This window comes from Planococcus citri, chromosome 4 (assembly GCF_950023065.1).
Source record: "Planococcus citri chromosome 4, ihPlaCitr1.1, whole genome shotgun sequence".
NCBI lineage: Eukaryota > Metazoa > Arthropoda > Insecta > Hemiptera > Pseudococcidae > Planococcus > Planococcus citri.
This window is the reverse complement of record NC_088680.1, coordinates 17,282,710-17,301,733: the sequence shown is the minus strand read 5'-3', so window position 1 is coordinate 17,301,733 and position 19,024 is coordinate 17,282,710. Positions and strand designations below refer to the sequence as shown.

Here is a 19,024-nt window from a genome sequence, read left to right as displayed (position 1 = left end):
ATATGAATCATTTCGATTTAGTTTCTCGTTTATCTGCTGGTACTTTGAAAATCATATCACTTCACTCGATATGATATTTACCCATTAGATCGAAAAATTTAAACATCAATCCTGGTTCATTCATAGTTGGTAGGTATCTGGTTTACCTACTTTGTGCCTTTTCAGCGTCATCATTGATCAATCCATACTTACCTACTTACCTAGTTCAATGAACCTAAAAAAAAATTAATTTGTGTAGGTATTACATTTTACATTACCTGTCTCCCTTCGAACCACATTATAATATGTCCTACTGCTACTAATCTTATTTTCAAGAAATGAGAAATTTGTTGAAAAAAATCGAAAAATGTGATAAATTTTTGTTATTTAATCAATATTCATCGATCTGTGCATCTTTCACATCACCATATGCAAAGTGGCTGACATCTGGTGGATTTTTCAGTTTACTTTAATGTTATTTACTGAAAAGGGGCGAGCAAATCGTGATACGCGATATTTTTTATTATGAATTTTTGATAATAGTTTTCAACTCAAATTTTCAACTAAATGATTCGAATTTGAGCATGTTTGAAAAAATGTATACAGGGTGCCCAGAAATATCATGAACTCCAAAGAATTTTTTTAATTAAAAATATAGGTTGGTAACATGAAATAGATGTATGATTGGTGCACTTATTATCACCTTAGTCTAACAACCAATCAAGTGCTATCATTATTATCATTCAGTGTGATCAACCGAAATATTTAGCAGAAAACTTTTTTAGGGGTTCACGATATTTCTGGGCACCCTGTACTGCCAGAACTCAAATGCATTTATGCAAATTGCAATCGTATTTTCAACAAAAAAGAGGAAATAGTATATGTATCAGCAAAAAAAGTCGTTTGATGTTTGATGTCTTTCAGTCAAAACCATTGAATTAATTTTTGAAATTCGTCTCACTCAAGAGTCAAGAAGAATTATGCTGAGAATTTCAACAGGGTGTAAGCAATTAGCGTATAGTTATCATGCAAAATTAAAAATAAATACGATTAAATTTCTTCAAACAATTCAAAAGAAGAATTTTGATCGATCATATCATTCACGAATGTACAAAGTGCAAAGCCACTACATAGATGGATGGATTTTTGAATTACGATGTCAATGACCGCACGAACAAAGCGTACGAAATGTTAACCGAGTAATTCAATATATAACCAACACCAAAATATGAATGAAAATGAGACACCGTTACACATATTCGATTTAATTAAAGTATCACACAATAAATTTTGATAATTACAATGCGAAAATATTTCAATTAGTTTACATACGAAAAAATTTGTACCTAGGAAATGATTTAAATTTAATACATACTACATGTTCGAGTCGTACAAATTTCGAATGAGGTAATGTGGGATAAGCATCAGCAAATTGAAACATAGTCGGTTACATGACGAATTTCACGAAATACAAATAAAAAAAATGAGGGGAAAATACAATACTAATTTTTAACAAAAAAAAAAAAAAAATACGTAGGTATATAAATGAAAAAGTAAACAAATTATTATTCAACAAACCGTAAGAATAGTTTCAACAATATTGAAGCAGCGTCAAGCCGTTACAGATTTCAGGTCATCAGGCATATCATTTTTCGGATGCTTGTTTTCAAAGTGTTGTTTGTACGTTTTAGGATCAGGCATCTGCGCCTATACAGAAATAGCAAAACAATTATAAGTAAACGTAGCTGCAAATTGTGATATTATATGATTCGATTTGATTTTATACGTACCTTACAAACAACACAAACGTGTACGAGTGCTTTTTGTGCAGCTTTTTTCTGTTCGTTAGCATTGTGACCTTGCTGCTTTTTCATTTTAGCAGCTTTCTCGTTGGCTTTCGCCTGAGACTGTAGTTTCTGGTGTCCTCTTGCCATCGGGCTTACCCAACGTGGCAAAAGCTGAGTAACAAAATACCACTATAAAAGGTAAATTTCTAGCAAAAACTAACCTCTAAATGCTACCAAAACTCAATATACGATTATAATTCTACGGTTTTAATGAGGTTGAGTGCTGGTACGAATGGCACACTTAGCAACCGATGAAACGACACCTACGCTGCTTTTAATACTGAGCGAGTCTTTTAGGAATATTATGATCGTGTTATATAATGCGAAATACTGATAGATATGTAATAAAAATTGAGTAAAATACAAAAAATCTACCTCGAAACACAATTCTCGCTGCACTTACTTTACACACATACACATTCAGAGTGTTTGGAAATTGATATCACAAACGTGAAGTTGATTTCAAAAAAATTCAATGTTGCCAGGCGTGTCGGCGAAAAAATTCTTGAATAATTTTTCAATGAGTTTTCGCTTACGCAATTTTTCAGTTTTATTTCACTTTTGGCGGATTAAACGTTAATTTTTAATTATTTAAAAGACGTATTTAAATAAAATAAATTACTCTAACATAATAAATAACGAAAGATGACTGAAAAAAAACTAATTAAAATGACAAACAGTGTTGTCATTTTACTTTTTAGCTATTTTGAAAGGCTTTGAAGCACTGCGATTTATTTTGAAAAATTTTTATCAATTTTTGAATTTTTGAGAAAAAGTGTGAGGAAAGTACCAAACACCGGTGCGGATTTTTACTTTTTTCATGAAATAAGGTTCTAAAAGCATGAATATTCTTAATAAATTAACCAGAAACGGTGTCATTAGAATAAACAGTCCAGGAATATGTTCATCTGTCCAGAGAAATGCCAGTATAAAAATCAAGGAAGATAATCCTCGAGGTAAATATGAACCATACTTGGCCAAATTAATTTATTCCCATAGTTTTACTTTTCAACTGTATGATGTAACATTTTGTATGATTAGATATTGTGAGCAGCCGATCCGATCCCAAGGAACAACGCCTCTATGTCTGGGGATTGGCCGAGCTTGGAGCTCTAGGAGAAATAAAAATTCGTTCGCAGAAGAATAAACAAAAATTTACTCACAGGCCAATTCGAAAAATTTTCGCTTTTTCTCATCGTGTGAGTGAATTTTGTCTATTTACGAATATTATAAGATTTAACCATACCATACTAATAAGATGAGTTTTCAGATTATTGATTTTTCTTGCGGATATGGCTTCACGTTATACGCTGTGAAAAGCGATACAGCGAAACAACTATATGGTAGCGGATTAAACACAGATAGTCAAGTTGGTTGGTATATTCGAATGGAAAGGAACTAAAATTTATTTCGAATTAAAGTTCTAATATTATAACTTTCAGGTTACCATGCCGTGAGAAAAGACCAACCTTTGAAAATGGTATTCTCTATACAACCAATCAGAGTACCTTTGAAAAACCCTCGTTCGACCAATATCATCAAAGTAGGCGCTGGACGAGCTCACTCGATAGCATTGACAGATAAAGAAGGAGTATTTTCACTAGGAAATAATGCTTTCGGGCAATGTGGTCGACCAGTTGTCGAAGACGAAGATTACTCCATGTTCAGAGACACGCATAAAATCAAAGAATTGGATAATTTGTCTATCGTCGATGTGGTTTGCGGACAAGATCATACGTAAGTTTTCAATCATTTTTTGTCTTGTAAAATGTTTTATATTTATTTTAACGTCGAATTTCGTTTCATTTTCAGTCTATTTTTAACCGAAAATGGAGAAGTGTATAGTTGCGGATGTGGCTCAGATGGTCAAACTGGTCTGGGCAACTTGAAGTGCACCAATACTCCTACTTTAGTAGAAGGAGATATCAAAGGAGAAAATATTGTGAAACTTTCCTCCAGCGCTGACTCTGTTTTAGCATTGAATGGTATTTTATTTATTCTCGTTTGTATATTCGAATTGAATTTATTCAATTAGGTACTGACGACTGACGTGCTTGTAATTTTTTCCTAGATAAAGGCGACGTATTCGGCTGGGGAAATTCAGAATACTTTCAAATTCCTAATGATACCGAATCGCAGCAGATAGCGACTCCTATGCACATTAAAAAATTATCAAAATTAGGAAAAATTATAGATATCGCTTCTGGTAGTACTTTTAGCTTGGTTTTAACTGGTACGTAGTTTATATGTAGAGCACATTATCCTCCCTTATCGAAACTTTCAACTATTGTAATTATTTTCAACTTTTACAGAAAAAAGAGAAGTATTCGTTTGGGGATTTGGAATCTTGGGAAAAGGACCCGATTTGAAACAGTCTATAATTCCTCAACAGATCCCGGAGACATTATTTGGTCTAAATCAATTCAATTCTGACGTATTCGTTGAATCTATTCATTGTGGAATCAATACCTTAGCTGCGATTAATAATAAGAACGAATTATACATGTGGGGCAAAAATCAGTATGGACAGTTGGGTATCGGTCACGAGAACCATCAGTATTTTCCCTTTAGAGTAAGTAAACCCGAATTTGATTTATACTACGATTTCTACGTCAACAAATACTTTTAATCATATGTTAATTTTTTTTCCTTTCAGGTTGCTATCGGTGGCAAAGTTTTAAAAGTCAACTGTGGAGCTGATCATACAATGGCCCTGTGTAAACCGTTCCTTTAATATTGTAGCTCGATGCTTTAAGGCGTACAATTTTAGAACCAGTGTTATGTTGATAATGCAGAAAAATGAAAAAAGAACTACGCAAAATGAAATTTTGTTCGAAGCTCGTGTTTTTGAAGAAAGAATAATTCTACTCACAAGGGAACCTCAAGAGGTGTCACACTCCGATTTGAACGGGACCGTGATTTTTGGAAGGAGCATAGTCTAAAACCCCCAAAACCAAATTTTCAGCTACCCAAGTTCATTTTTCGATTTTTGGCGAATTTTTGAAAATTCAAAATTGACTGTTTTTGGCGATTTATGTTTTTTTAAAAGTATGAACTTGATCAGTAAAAATGGTCAAAATAGGTCCCAAAACTAATATTAATTACCCAAATCCAAATTTTACCATTTCCAGCCATTCTGGAGCCTCCCGCGCGATTTTTCAATTTCTCCAGAATTTTGAATTTGCTCCAGAAGGCGTGAGAATATGAAGTTGGGCAGCTAAAAATTGAGTTGTATATTACACTCGACCTGTTTAACGAGTTTAACCACATTTGAGCCGATTTTGAGAGTGACGCTTCAAAAGTGGATTTTTGACCAGCTTTTTTCAAAGTTAAAAAATCCAAAAAATCAAAAGTTTCCCGTTTGTGTGGAAATTTTCAAAATTCACGCAAATCGCTGTATTTTATCCCAAACTAACCCCCCAAATCCAAATTTCACAATTTCCAGCCATTCTGGAGCCTCCAGCGCGATTTTTCAATTTCTCCAGAATTTTGAATTTGCTCCAGAAGACGTGAATATGAAGTTGGGCAGCTAAAAATCGAGTTGTATATTACACTCGACCTGTTTAACGAGTTTATCCACATTTGAGCCGATTTCGAGAGTGACATCTCAAGAGTGATTTTTTGACCAGTTTTTTTCAAAATTGAAAAATCAAAAAAATCAAAAGTTTCCCGTTTGTGAGGAAATTCTTGAAATTTGTGCGAATCTCTGTATTTCTTCAAGAACTAACCCCCCGGAGCGCAAATTATACCATTTCCAGCCGTTTTGGAGCGAGCGGGTGACACCTCAAAAAACCACTCTTGAGGTGTCACTCTCAAAATCGGCTCAAATGTGGATAAACTCGTTAAACAGGTCTAGTGTAATATACAACTCGATTTTTAGATGCCCAACTTCATATTCACGCCTTCTGGAGCAAATTCAAAATTCTGGAGAAATTGAAAAATCGCGCTGGAGGCTCCAGAATGGCTGGAAATTGTGAAATTTGGATTTGGGGGGTTAGTTACGAACAAAATACAGTGATTCGCGCGAATTTCAAAAATTTCCACACAAACGGGAAACTTTTGATTTTTTGGATTTTTTAATTTTGAAAAAAGCTGGTCAAAAAGCCACTTTTGAGGTGTCACTCTCAAAATCGCCTCAAATGTGAATAAACTCGTTAAACAGGTCGAGTGTAGTATACAACTCGATTTTTAGCTGCCCAACTTCATATTCACGCCTTCTGGAGCAAATTCAAAATTCTGGAGAAATTGAAAAATCGCGCTGGAGGCTCCAGAATCGCTGGAAACGGTAAAATTTGGATTTGGGTAAATAATATTAGTTTCGGGACTTATTCTGACCATGTTTACTGATCAAGTACGTACTTTTAATAAAAAAGCATAAATCGCCAAAAAAACAGTCAATTTAGAATTTTCAAAAATTCGCCAAAAATCAAAAAATGAACTTGGGCTGCTGAAAATTTGGTTTTGGGGGTTTTAGACTATGCTCATGCTCTATCCAAAAATCGTGGTCCCATTCAAATCGGAGTGTGACACCTGACACCTCAAGAGGTTACCTTGTCAGATGCTATTTTTTTATATTTGCTGTGATGTTACTTATTTTTTTAAATAAAAAATTGTTGTTTTAGATTAATTTGTGCTCAAAATGTTACAAATAATTTGATAAAATCTATTTAAAACGCTACTTGATGAATCATTTCGATTCAGTTTCTCGTTTATCTGCAAGTAATTCCGAGAAGGAAATACCTCACATGAGAAATTCTGATTCTTTTTTGATTTTTATAACTGAGAACGATTTTGTAATCTCGATTGGTAGGGACAGAAATATCCCAAGTAATTCTATTCATAATTCAATACTCCTTGTTTTAAAAACGAATGAAATGATATTTTTTTGAAAAATCATTTCCTCATATTCATAATGTTGATGGAATTTTGAAATATTTCCAATAACAAGAAGTTTATGAATTTACACGACGATGGCACAGAATTTATGCTGTTATAAATGTGCAAACTTCTTTGAAATGTATAAAAGTGACGTTGATGAGCAATTTTATTATATTTCCAAGTAGAAATGAAGCTTCGAATTGGTATCAAAGTTCTGAAATCTGGATGACAAATTGAACACCTCCTATTCAAAACACTTTGCGTTTCCTGAAATTAAAACTCTTTCCAAAAACCTCTCTTTTCTTCAGTCAACTTAGGGTGTTTTCATTCATCTGAAAACTTTTAAATGGAAATATTTCGTAGGTTCGAAACTCAAGTACCTATTTTGAACAAATTGCCATTTTAAAATCGGAAAATCACTCGATGAAAAAAATCAATTGCAAATTCGCTCGACAAAAATAATTTACTGTAAATTATCGGTACTCATCGAGTAGGTAATTCAAATGATCGATTAAAAATACATACACAGTTTAATAATATCAATTACGAAAATAAATAAGGAAGAGACAGCGAGTGAATTACATTACCAATTCAAATTCATACACATAAATAACGATCACGATTCAGCTATAATTAAATTTTTAATACATTTAAACAGGTTTACAAAATAAATTCAGAATGAATTAATAATAATTACATTAATGTACAGACTACAAATCATAATATAAAAAATTCAAAAAAAAGAAGCAAAAATAAAATTATATGAAACCTTTCCTTCTTTTGTAATCTTCGAGATTCAACGATCTTCTAGGTGGTCCTTCTCGTACTGGTTGTTCAACTACAGTAGGCTGTACTGTATTTACCGGAGGAGGAACATCGAAATCTATCGTAATATCGAAATCGTGAGCTGAATACATATCTTCTCCTTGTTTCTGCGGATTGACTTTTTTAACAGGAGGTGCTGATTCGGCAACTTTATTATCAGTTTTTTGATCAACGGGTTTTTCAGAATTAGTCACCGGGGCTGGCTGTTCTTTAGCAGGATCTTTTTTCTTGGTCACCATACTGGGTTTGGTATGCCTTCGCGTAAAAGGATCGTCAACTTTTTGACCTTTAGTAGCTCTAAGTTCGGCCATAATAGCTTTCTCCGCTTCCTCGACGTTTTTCTTCCTATTTCTATCGTTGATATAACTAATACTGGAAATGGTAGATGTTCGAAGCCTATCGAGTTTCACAGCTCTTTCTTCCAGCTGATTGAGTTCTTCTTGCAATTTACTAGCTTTTGCTGTGTCGCCGTCGGCTTGAGCTGAATCTCTGTCTTTCATTAACTGCGTTTTTTTCATAGCGTAGTTATACGGGGTGCTTTTAAAACGCTCTTTTTCTCTGACGATTTTTTCAATATCCGCTTCCTCGAACTCGTAAGACATCGCGTGTTTAATATCTTTCATTTTGGAATCGACTCCGTCTACGGTAGGAACTGATATACCGTGTAATCCGCAAGCTTCTCGCCATTTAATAAATTCGGGTTCGATGAATTCTGAATTGCTAACGAATTCTAAACGAATAACTCGTTCTTGTGTGGCATGTCTCAAGCGTAATCCTTTGTTGGTTCTGGTTTTGTTTAATTGATAAACCTTGGCCGTTTCGCATACGTCGGTGATCTCCCACACTTTATAAACAGCCTGACCGTTCCGAGATCCGACGCCAACGCGTACAAAACAGCCAACTGCGACTTTATTGAAAAATGGTAAATGAACGAATCGTTCTAATTTATGTCTCGATAACCGTATTTGATTTAATTGGTCTCGACTGGTAATATACTGAATTCTACTATTTCTGCTTTGTGATTCGGAATCTGAATCGGAACTGAAACTTGAGCGCGATGAAACAACTTCGTTTCTCGTTTTTTGTTTCGGTTTCACAGGAGCATCGTCTTCGGAAGAGCTGCCACTATCGTCCGAATAAACGTCGGAAGCTTTTAATTTCGTCTTGGATTTTTTTGACGTAATGGAATTATCTTCGTTGGCCGAATCTTTTCCCGAATTCGCGGCGTTTTCTTCTTTCAGCTTTTCTTGTTCTATTTTCTGTTGTTTCTCTTTCTCTTCGCGTTCTTTTTTCTCTTCACGGCGAGCTTTCAACAATGACATCGCGTGGAATTTCTTGTCAGATTTACCTCTATTCTCTTCGACTGTTTTCTTACGTTCCAAGATACGTTCTTTCAAATCTAACGTCGGTTGTTCGGTTTTGTTGCGGTCTTGCGTTGTTGATTTCTGCTTTTTCATTTCTCGTTTTTTCGCTTTTTTCAATTTTTTTTCGATATTGAATCGCGTTTTCATCACTTCTCTGGCTTCGATCCGTTTGAAAATTTCTTGTTCTCTTTCCTTCTCGGTCATCTGGGCTAATTTAGCTCTATCTTCTTCGTCACCCATAAGATCAGAACCGTAACCGTCGTTGAATTCTTCTTGGCTTAAATCAGAAGAATCAGAGTCGGTCACTTCACCTTCTTCCAATTCGGAATCATTTTTCGCTTTCTTGTCATTTTGTTTACTGTCTTGTTTCTTCGCGATGGGTTTCTTTCGAGCTTGCTGATCGCTATCGGAACCCGAACTATCGCTGGAACTGCTCGTCGACCTGTCGCTGCGTACCTGAGGTTTTTTCTTTTTGGCAAGCTTTAAAAATTCCGAATCTGAATCTGGATTATCACTTTCTTGACTGCTACTGTCGCTAGAATCGACGACAGCCTGTGATTTTCGTTTCACCATTTTGAATAATACTTTGTACTATAGTTGATACGCGTACAGCGTAAATCTATGTAGAAGAAGATGCGATGATCGAAATTCACGTCGATGATTGTCTGTAGTTTTTAGTGTCGATTAATTTTTTACCACACATAGCGCAAATTCCTTTCTTGTACGCGCAAGCTTGACAATAATACGAGCCAACTTGATGAACTTTGGTTCGACAAATTCGGCATTGCTGAAATGTGGCAGTCAATGGATTGAATCGAGCATTCTTCGCTGTCAAAGCTTTATTTTCAGCTACTTTTCGTCCGCCGCTTTCAACTGTGTTGCGTGCTCCAGCTTTCCAAGGATCTGGGGTGATAACACGGCCGAGTTTTTTCTCACAATTCGAGCAAACCATCCTGAAATCGAAATTAAAATTTAATAAGCTGGAAACGATACAAAGATCAAAAGCAATACAGAAACATAATCGTTGCAAGGAAATTGAATCTAAGAAAGAAAAACAGAACGATGGAATAAAAAAGTATACTCATACATGTGGAATATGGATAAAGTTGAGAATATTTTTTATGATTTGGAAATGGTTGAGTTATTCTCATGATTGACGTATTTTGAAAAAATAAAGTTGAAAATATTACGTATACGTACTATGTAAAGTTACTCCCAATATTCTGCATTGATCTCGATCGAGTGTCAGTCGACGCTGTAGAAATTGAGACTGTTTCTTCAACACAAAACTGAACTGAAATTACAACTGATGAACAACTTGACTCAACGCACGTTAATGAAACTAGTTGCTCGAATGGAAGAATGAAATTACGTTTAAAATTTTACAAAAAAAAAAGAAATTTGAATTCTTCAAACAATGAACAACCTACGACAACAAGCATTCGAGCTTCGAGCGTTTTTCAAATTTTGTCCTTTGTAATCTAGGAAGGCGATTTGGCGGAGTTTACCTTATCGGTGGTATTTCCACAGACACAGCGCATGCTATTGGTATTTCTTTTCAGTATGTTATTTTGGGAGGAGGTGCCGAAAAATTCTTAAATATTTTTTTTTTTTTTTTTTAATTTGATTTAATTAATTTGAATTTTGATGGTTGTTACTTGTTGGTTGTATTTTGTATTATAGAAATGAAACATTTTGCGCCTTATTATTGAAGAATGTCGAAATCTCCATTATCGTGGAATTCGTGGATTCGTGGACATTGATTGTAATAATTTAGACAATTCAAAATGCAGGCGAATCAAATCACTCACTGAAACAGGCGAATAATGGATAAAAATTTAAATTAATTCCAAGCGGAGAATTTCCCAGGACGAGGACCCCATAATGCCATAACTTTTTTATACCGTAATAAAATAAATTTCAATTTCTTTCCATTTGGCATAATTATTATTTTCAAGATTCGCATTCACAGTCCTGCTTGAAAAAGGAATTTTTCAGCTAAAAACTTCTGAAGAAGTCAAAGTCAAGACGTCAAAAGGAAAAAGTCGCCACTCGCCAGTGATGAATGTGATGATCATCATTCATCACTATTTTTCGACGCATTTTTCTCAAAATCCATCTCATTCTCATCTCTCTCTAGGACCCCAAAACTTTTTCATTTTATTTAAGTATTTTTATTTTTATGAGGAACTGACGAAGTGACGATTTTACAAAATATAGGTACCTACATTTTGTTTGTACATAAATTTAAAAAAATGAATTTGAAGAAAAATTGGCATACATCATTATTGAAAGAATAATATTCAATGTTTTTCTGAATGGTCTTAATTTCATGGTCGTCTCTTCAGTTTGTTTTTCTTTCAGTTTTGACTTCCGAGGTATTTTAGTTGAATAAAAATATGTCAACAAATTTGACTAATTTGAGAAAATGGCCCCTATTATGAGGAAAATTAAGTATGGTATAATCAATCGATGACGATTTTTTAAAGGCACCATTACATATTATAAGAAATTTCACGCCCCACACAATGATAAATAGGTAGGTTAGGTACCTAAATCATCCAAATCCGCCCAATAAATTGCTCACAGCCACGATTTTCCTATTCGGGTGCTGAAATTTTTCCAGAAAAACTCACTTCTGAGTTTTGAGAAAAATTCTACATAAACTAAGACTAACATCAGGTAGGTACCTAACTACCTACATTGAATTGCTGACTTGAAAAATTCTTAGGTAAAAAACTGTAGAATTTTTTCAGCCGGCTGAAGGGGAATTTCATGCTCTTTTCGAATATGCCAACGAAATTTGATTTCAATGCATTTTTGAGGCAACGCAGCACCTTTGAAGTGATAAAAATGAAAACTAGGAAGCAGAAAAATCAAATTTTCTATTATAATTTTGTGTAACGTTTTATTAATGTTCTTTCAATTTGTCTCAAATTATTTCTGACCATCTAATATCAGTTTTGAGGCCTTTTGACTCAAACCCAGAAAATTTCAATTTGACCTATTTAATTTAACTCAATGTTGTGGAGAGTTGAGTGAAATGAAATGAGGGAGGGGGGGGTCGTTCTAGAGAGACATTTTTCAATTTTTCTCCATCTGTCCATCATAATTTAAATTTGCTGTAGATTTTTTAAAATTTTTCCTCCCGTCCTCCGTACGAAAAAAAATTTCATGCACCTTTCAAAGATATGGCGGAGAAATTTATTTTTGAATGGGGATATTCCATAGGTTCATGAATCAAGTATTTTGAATAAATTATCGTTTTAAAATTGGAAAATCACTCGATGAAAAAAAAATCATTTCCAAATTTTAATTTTTGCCATTTTTTGCTCGATAAAAGTAATTTACTGTAAATTATTTGGTAATCGTCGAGTAATTCAAAATAATCGATTAAAAAAATATAGGTTATCTCGGCTCTACCTTTGAAGCCCGACCGTATAACCAGTTTTATTGTGAAAATAGAATGACGGAACGTTGTGTGTGAGGCAAGATCCAGGTAATGCAGAGCCGCTGCCAACCTATAGATTTTTGAAACGTTGAATTTACCAAGGATGCGAGTTGTCAGTGTATGCAACTAACACGAATGTCTCCCTTTTTAAAATACTTGATTTGATTTTAGATGGTAGCGGTCAGCGGGTGGGTCGATCCTGATTTTTTTTTTCAAACTGGTTCATTGTTCAATTGTTCATTTATAAATGCGACAGACGGAAATGCGTAGCTATGGTACAGCTACTTCCCTCTGTACACCCTCTACCTGCTCTATACTAACCATGTAACACATGTAACAGTAAACTGCTAAAGACCCTTCCGACTTCACCCCTCCCCCCCGATCTCCACCCATGAATGAATGAAATAGGAAGACGCGAAGTCGCGAATGGTTGAATAGCGGATCGTTATTTTAAGCATTCATTTTTATAAATTAACGTCAGTTGGATGGATTAGACAGAGACGAGACCTGTGTTGATGTTTTCCCCCGGCGTTATACGTATTATTTATACGAATGTGATACGTAATACCCCTAATTTTAAGTAGCCTACTTACAAGGGAACCTCTTGAAGTGTCCGCCTCCAATTTTCGGAAAGAGCATGGTCTAAAACCCCCAAAACCAAATTTTCAGCTGCCCAATTTCATTTTTCGATTTTTGGCGAACGTTTGAAAATTCAAAATTGACTGTTTTTGGTGATTTATGCTTTCTTCAAAAACGTACGTATTTGATGAGTAATGAGTAAAAATGATCAAAACAAGTCCTAAAACTGATATTATTCCCCAAATCCAAACTTAACCATTTCCAACCATTCTGGAGCCTCCAGAACTATTTTTCAATTTCTCCAGGGGCTCCAGAAAGGCTGAAAATGAGGAAATTTACTCTTGTGGGCTTGATTAATGACGAAATACAGCGATTCGCGCATATTTCGATAATTTTCTCGCAAACGAGAAATTTTTGATTTTTGGATAGGTATTTTTATTATGAAAAAAGCTGGCCAAAAAACCACTCTTGAGGTGTCCCTTCCAGAATCGGCTCTAATGTGAACACATTCGTAAACAGGTCGAGCATAACACACAACTCGATTTTCAGATGCCCAACTTCATATTCACGTCTTCTGGAGCAAAATTCTGGAGAAATTGAAAAGTCGCGCTGAAGGCTCCAGAATGGCTGGAAATGGTTAAATTTGGATTTGGGGAATAATATCAGTTTTAGGACTTGTTTTGATCATTTTTACTCAAATACGTACGTTTTTGAAGAAAGCATAAATCACCAAAAAAAGTCAATTTTGAATTTTCAAACGTTCGCCAAAAATCGAAAAATGAAGTTGGGCAGCTGAAAATTTGGTGTTGGGGGTTTTAGACCATGCTCTTTCCGAAAATCGTGGCCTCGTTCAAATCAGTGGTGGACACCTCGAAAGGTTCTCTTGTTAGTCTAACTAGTCTTGCACGATGCCATAGTTGCTTTTAGAGCTTTTTAAAATGATGATCAAAAAATTTTTTTAAAAAACATATCAAATCATATACTTATAGAACAAAATGCTGTATTCTTTTGAATATTTTCCTCATGTTTTGTTTTCAAAAATAAGTACCTAACAGTTGGGAAAAAATTTAAAAAACAGAAGCAGTTGTTTGGAAAAAGAGAAATGTATAAGACAGCTATTGAAATGGTGATGAAGTTTTCATTAGATTTTCACCTAGGTACTACTTACGCGAAAAACATCGCGGCGTATTAGTGTTAGCTGTAAGTATTGGGTTGTATTTCTTTCGGACTTTCGCCATGTAAAAAATTAATATAAACTGTGAAAAAATCATTTTTTCGAGTTGTAACCACTACATTAAGCTAAAATTTGGAACATGAATCTAGCAATACCTATATAAGCGATATGTTAGTGCATTATTTCTTCAAAACATCCATTTTGGGAGTAAATTGATCAAAATTCATCAACTTTGAACAGAATAACGAGGTAATAATAATAACTGCACGATATAGGTAACTATACCTACCCAAACAAAAATTTATTTCCCTCCTAATTCGTGGTCACTGAGCTCGAATTTGAAGTCAATTTAATCCTCAATTCTCCAATATGAACCAAACCCTTACATTGTCAAATTTCACCCCAAAATTTTTTTTTTTTTTGAAGAAACAGTAGGTATAGGTACCAAAATATCGCTAATGTAGGTATATTATTGCTAGATTCTTATTTCAAATTTTTGATCTAATAGTTACAACGCGAAAAAATGATTTTTTCACAGTTTATATTTTATTATTCACATCCATACGTTGAAGACGTTTAGTTCTGATCACTTTTTTTACCATACGAATCGTTAACTTAAAAAAGACAAAAAAAAATGTAGAAAAAAAATCAAAATTCGTCCATTTTGAACTAAATACATAGGTATACCCAGAAAATAAATTCGAAACAGGCCTACCCACTCATTCGAGGTCGCTAAACTCGAATTTTGATTCCATTTTTATGCAATTGTAAACCCTGCCCCCTCAAGCGCATTTTACTACAAAATTCACCCCCACTCTTGACAATTTTATTTTTGTTGAAAAAAAAATCTACAGGCCTATCAATGGTGTATTGATTCGGCCATATACAAAAATTCAGCTCATTCGGTAGGTTTGTGACCAAAATAACCCCAAAAAACGCATTTTTGGTACATTTCTCACCTAAGCGAGAAATATCCATGTGCTGTGTATGAGCTGTAGTACACTTTGTATCGTGATCTTAAAAACGAGTAAAAATAGGAAAAAAATTCATTTTCTGAAGTTGTAATCGTCGGAAGAAGCTGAAATCTGGTACATGACTGTTTCAGTACCTCATTGATGCGTGTGTACAAAAATTTTTCCAAAAAAAAAAATTCAATAGGAGGGGGGCGGGTCTTGAGATACACTTTGTGGTGAGAGTTCTGGGTTGAAATTTGGGCTGAAATGGAATCATAATTCGAGTTCCGCGATCTCGAATTAGGAGGGGGGGCTGTTTGGGGTTAATTTTCTGCTCATATTTAGCTCAAAATGGACAAATTTTGATTTTTTTCAAAATTCTTTTTTGTCTATTTTTAAGTAAACGATTCGAAAAATCAAAAAAATTATAAGAGCTAAACTTCTTCAGCGCATGAAGCTCTGCAGTAACACAAAGTTTGAAATGTTAACTACCTACTTTCTCATTCCTATTTCCTATCAACTCGAATGGGGTGAAGAAATTGGGAACTCAACATTTTCAAACCTTATGTTCCTGTAGAGCTCCATATGCTGAAGAAGTTTAGCTCTTATAATTTTTTCGATTATACGAATCGTTTACTTAAAAATAGACAAAAAAGAATTTTGAAAAAAATCAAAATTTGTCCATTTTGAGCTAAATATGAGCAGAAAATTAACCCCAAACAGCCCCCCCTCCTAATTCGAGATCGCGGAACTCGAATTATGATTCCATTTCAGCCCAAATTTCAACCCAGAACTCTCACCACAAAGTGTATCTCAAGACCCGCCCCCCTCCTATTGAATTTTTTTTTTGGAAAAATTTTTGTACACACGCATCAATGAAGTACTGAAACAGTCATGTACCAGATTTCAGCTTCTTCCGACGATTACAACCTCAGAAAATGAATTTTTTTCCTATTTTTACTCGTTTTTAAGATCACGATACAAAGTGTACTACAGCTCATACACAGCACATGGATATTTCTCGCTTAGGTGAGAAATGTACCAAAAATGCGTTTTTTGGGGTTATTTTGGTCGCAAACCCACCGAATGAGCTGAATTTTTGTATATGGCCGAATCAATACACCATTGATAGGCCTGTAGATTTTTTTTTCAACAAAAATAAAATTGTCAAGAGTGGGGGTGAATTTTGTAGTAAAATGCGCTTGAGGGGGCAGGGTTTACAATTGCATAAAAATGGAATCAAAATTCGAGTTTAGCGACCTTGAATTAGTGGGTAGACCTGTTTCGCATTTATTTTCTGGTTATATTCAATCTTATTCCGCCCAAGATTAATGAATTTTGATTTTTTCAAAATTCTGTTTTGCATTGAATGTGAACTGCCTACTTCTCGCTTAATAGGTACTTGTGCGGAAACTTGTGATTTACATTAGCAGTCCATATCAAAGAGGTATAATGTCAATGGAAAGATAGGTGAGCGATTGACATGTGAAAAACCAATAGCTCGTACTTGACCATTTTCTTAAAGCCAAAAGTTCTTTTGAAAAAAATTAAAATTCATCAATTTTGGGGGAAAACTGCAATTAAGATAGATAACTGAAAATATATATTTTTCCCATACTAATTTGAGGCTATTGAACTCGAATTTGAGGACAATTTTATTTCAAATATGAATTTAACACCGCCATGATCAAGTTGACGCCAAGAACCGCCTCTCACCTACATTTATTTTTTGTTGTCTATTTTGTACAACACTTCAACGATGTAATAAGCCACAACTTTATTTTTAACTGCCTAAATTAATTGCCAATCAGTGCATAAAATAACATGTAAACTAACTACGATTATGTCACCAGAATTTCATTCTACAATTCGGCAAATTGGTACTGGGTAAAACCGTAAAATTCAGCAAAATTTCGGATAAGAGCCTGAGATAAAAGAAAAACATTATTTTTTACTTCTTGAAACACAAATTTTCAAAGACTTTTGCCCTCGCTTCGCTCAGGTTTGTATTCTTTTTTTTTCGAAGTCAAGATGGAAATTTCCAACAAAAAAATCAAGTTTAAAAATACTTACACTTTTCATCTCACATAAAAAAAAAAACATTCGTTTTTATGCCCTCGAAATACAAATCGCTTGGGCTTGTTCTGTTTCCTTTTTCAAAATGAACTTCCTTCAAAAAACCTCATTCAAATTCTCAAATTTTCAAATCCGAAAAATAAACTCTTCATCCTCACATAAAAAAAACATAGTTTTTATACCTCTCAAAATACGAATCGCTTGGGCTTGTTCTGTTTCCTTTTTCAAAATGAATTTCCTTCTAAAAATAAACCTCATTCAAATTCTCAAATTTTAAAATCCGAAAAATAAACTCTTCGCCATCACATTAAAAAAAATATCGTTTTTATGCCTCTCGAAATACCTACTGTAATTCAAAAGTTCCCTAGCGACCTATCAAAATGGGTGTGAATTTCGCGAGAATTACAAATATTTCAACGAAAATTATTTTACAGCAGTTTTTTGAAGAATTTTAAGCTCAAAATCGAGTCGTGATTTTTAAGATTTTTGAAAACATCATGGGACCAATTAAAATGGGTTAAAATTTCGCGGGAAACTGAAATATTTCGACGAAAATTTATCGCGAGCATTAATGCAGAACTTAGAGCCTCGAACTAGGTATATTGAGGGTAGATCACGAAAAAAAAAAAGAAAAAAACTGCCGATTTTCACCAATTTCACCAAAAACCGTCATTTTGAGTTGAAAGTTGTACTGCAAAATTCTAGCTCCAAAAGTGCCCCTAAAGGGAAAACATGTGCCCTCGAAGTTGGGGTATTTTCGAAATAAAACCGTGTTTTTTTTTTACTGTAGCCCACGCAAGTAGTTTTGAGAAAAATTACGACCCAGTCCTAAATCAATATATTTGAGATTCTGCGTCCATTCTATGCTATTATTTTTAATTGTTATTGCCAATTTCGAGAAATCACCAATCTTTCTCGATTTTTTGAAACCTAAAATATTGGCATTACTGCGTTCCACAATATTCCCCAGTTTCAGAAATACATATATTATTTTTCAATATTTTTTCGTCACTGTACCGAAACTTTTGCGAAGAAAATATTTTCAAAACACCAACTACTAATACCCCCGCCCCATTAAAAAAAAAGATTTGCAAATTTTCAATCGCTCAGTAGAACTTTAAAAGTGGCCTTGGATTTTGGTGACAATAGCATAGATCGACGCAGAATCTCAAATACCTATATGTACTTTCATTATACTGTTTCATCCATATATTTTGAGTGAATACAGATTTTTCTTCAAAACTTGTTGAAGCATGATTTTTTTCCCTTGAAAAAGGCGTTTTTTAACATTTTTTTAAAGGTACCCAACAATGTTTCATCAAAATTTCAGAAATCCGAGGACAAGGGCATTTCACCTATTTTACCCAGGTATACCCTTTGACCCACCATTTCAAATGGCCGGGTGATGACTTCTATAGAAAGTAGACCTAAAGATACATAGGCCTATTTGACGAAAAAATCGTTTTAGTATGTTTTTTCGTTCCACAGTAATGTCGATTAAGTTTTCTTGTGTACCCCTTCTCCCCCCGATTTGATGAAAAATTCTGAAAAAAATCAGGGAAGTACCCCTAATATGTATCCTGTAACTATATTCGTTTACAGAATAAATTTATCTCAAACACGCGCTGAAGTAGAATTTTTCTCCTGAAAAACGCGTTTTTTAGCCCCCCGGATGAGGGGGTGGGGTGGGGAGCGGGCTATGGGCCCAAAATTAGTTTTTGGGGGTACTAAACATACCCTGTGAGTTTCATCGAAATCCGAGGTTAAGGGCATTTTGCCTATCTTATCAGGGGGTACCCTTTCATTCGACGATTCGGCAAATTGGTACTGGGTAATATTCGGCAAGATTTATTATTTTTTACTTCTTGAAACACAAATTTTCGAAAACTTTTGACCTC

The 19,024-nt window shown here is 34.4% G+C and overlaps 4 protein-coding genes across 5 annotated transcripts; 1 reads left to right on the top strand and 3 right to left on the bottom strand.

Annotated features, from left to right (window-relative positions):
- Nucleotides 1-1,228: 1,228 nt before the first annotated feature.
- LOC135844131 (zinc finger protein 706-like) lies at nt 1,229-2,332 on the bottom strand. Of its 2 annotated transcripts, XM_065362251.1 has the most exons (3): nt 2,202-2,332; nt 1,770-1,937; nt 1,229-1,686 (listed from the first exon to the last, which is right to left on the bottom strand). In XM_065362251.1, exons 2-3 carry the CDS (start codon nt 1,911-1,913, stop codon nt 1,591-1,593), a joined length of 240 nt encoding a protein of 79 aa, XP_065218323.1. In that variant the 5' UTR covers nt 1,914-1,937; nt 2,202-2,332; the 3' UTR covers nt 1,229-1,590. The 2 variants fall into 2 exon arrangements, with proteins under 2 accessions (XP_065218323.1, XP_065218322.1); XM_065362250.1 differs by having other exon boundaries at nt 1,770-2,272.
- A 244-nt stretch (nt 2,333-2,576) lies between these two features.
- On the top strand, nt 2,577-6,453 carry LOC135844126 (RCC1-like G exchanging factor-like protein). The gene is made up of 8 exons (XM_065362245.1): nt 2,577-2,782; nt 2,868-3,025; nt 3,097-3,199; nt 3,269-3,563; nt 3,639-3,811; nt 3,898-4,059; nt 4,139-4,398; nt 4,483-6,453. The coding sequence occupies exons 1-8, from the start codon at nt 2,668-2,670 to the stop codon at nt 4,558-4,560; spliced, it is 1,344 nt and encodes a 447-aa protein (XP_065218317.1). The 5' UTR covers nt 2,577-2,667; the 3' UTR covers nt 4,561-6,453.
- Nucleotides 6,454-7,148: 695 nt separating this feature from the next.
- LOC135844125 (RNA polymerase-associated protein RTF1 homolog) lies at nt 7,149-9,466 on the bottom strand. Its single transcript, XM_065362244.1, has one exon. The coding sequence runs from the start codon at nt 9,464-9,466 to the stop codon at nt 7,463-7,465; it is 2,004 nt and encodes a 667-aa protein (XP_065218316.1). The 3' UTR covers nt 7,149-7,462.
- Nucleotides 9,467-9,542: 76 nt separating this feature from the next.
- Nucleotides 9,543-10,370, bottom strand: LOC135844130 (cysteine-rich PDZ-binding protein-like). Its single transcript, XM_065362249.1, has 2 exons — nt 10,094-10,370; nt 9,543-9,846 (listed from the first exon to the last, which is right to left on the bottom strand). The coding sequence occupies exon 2, from the start codon at nt 9,843-9,845 to the stop codon at nt 9,543-9,545; it is 303 nt and encodes a 100-aa protein (XP_065218321.1). The 5' UTR covers nt 9,846; nt 10,094-10,370.
- Nucleotides 10,371-19,024: the final 8,654 nt, after the last annotated feature.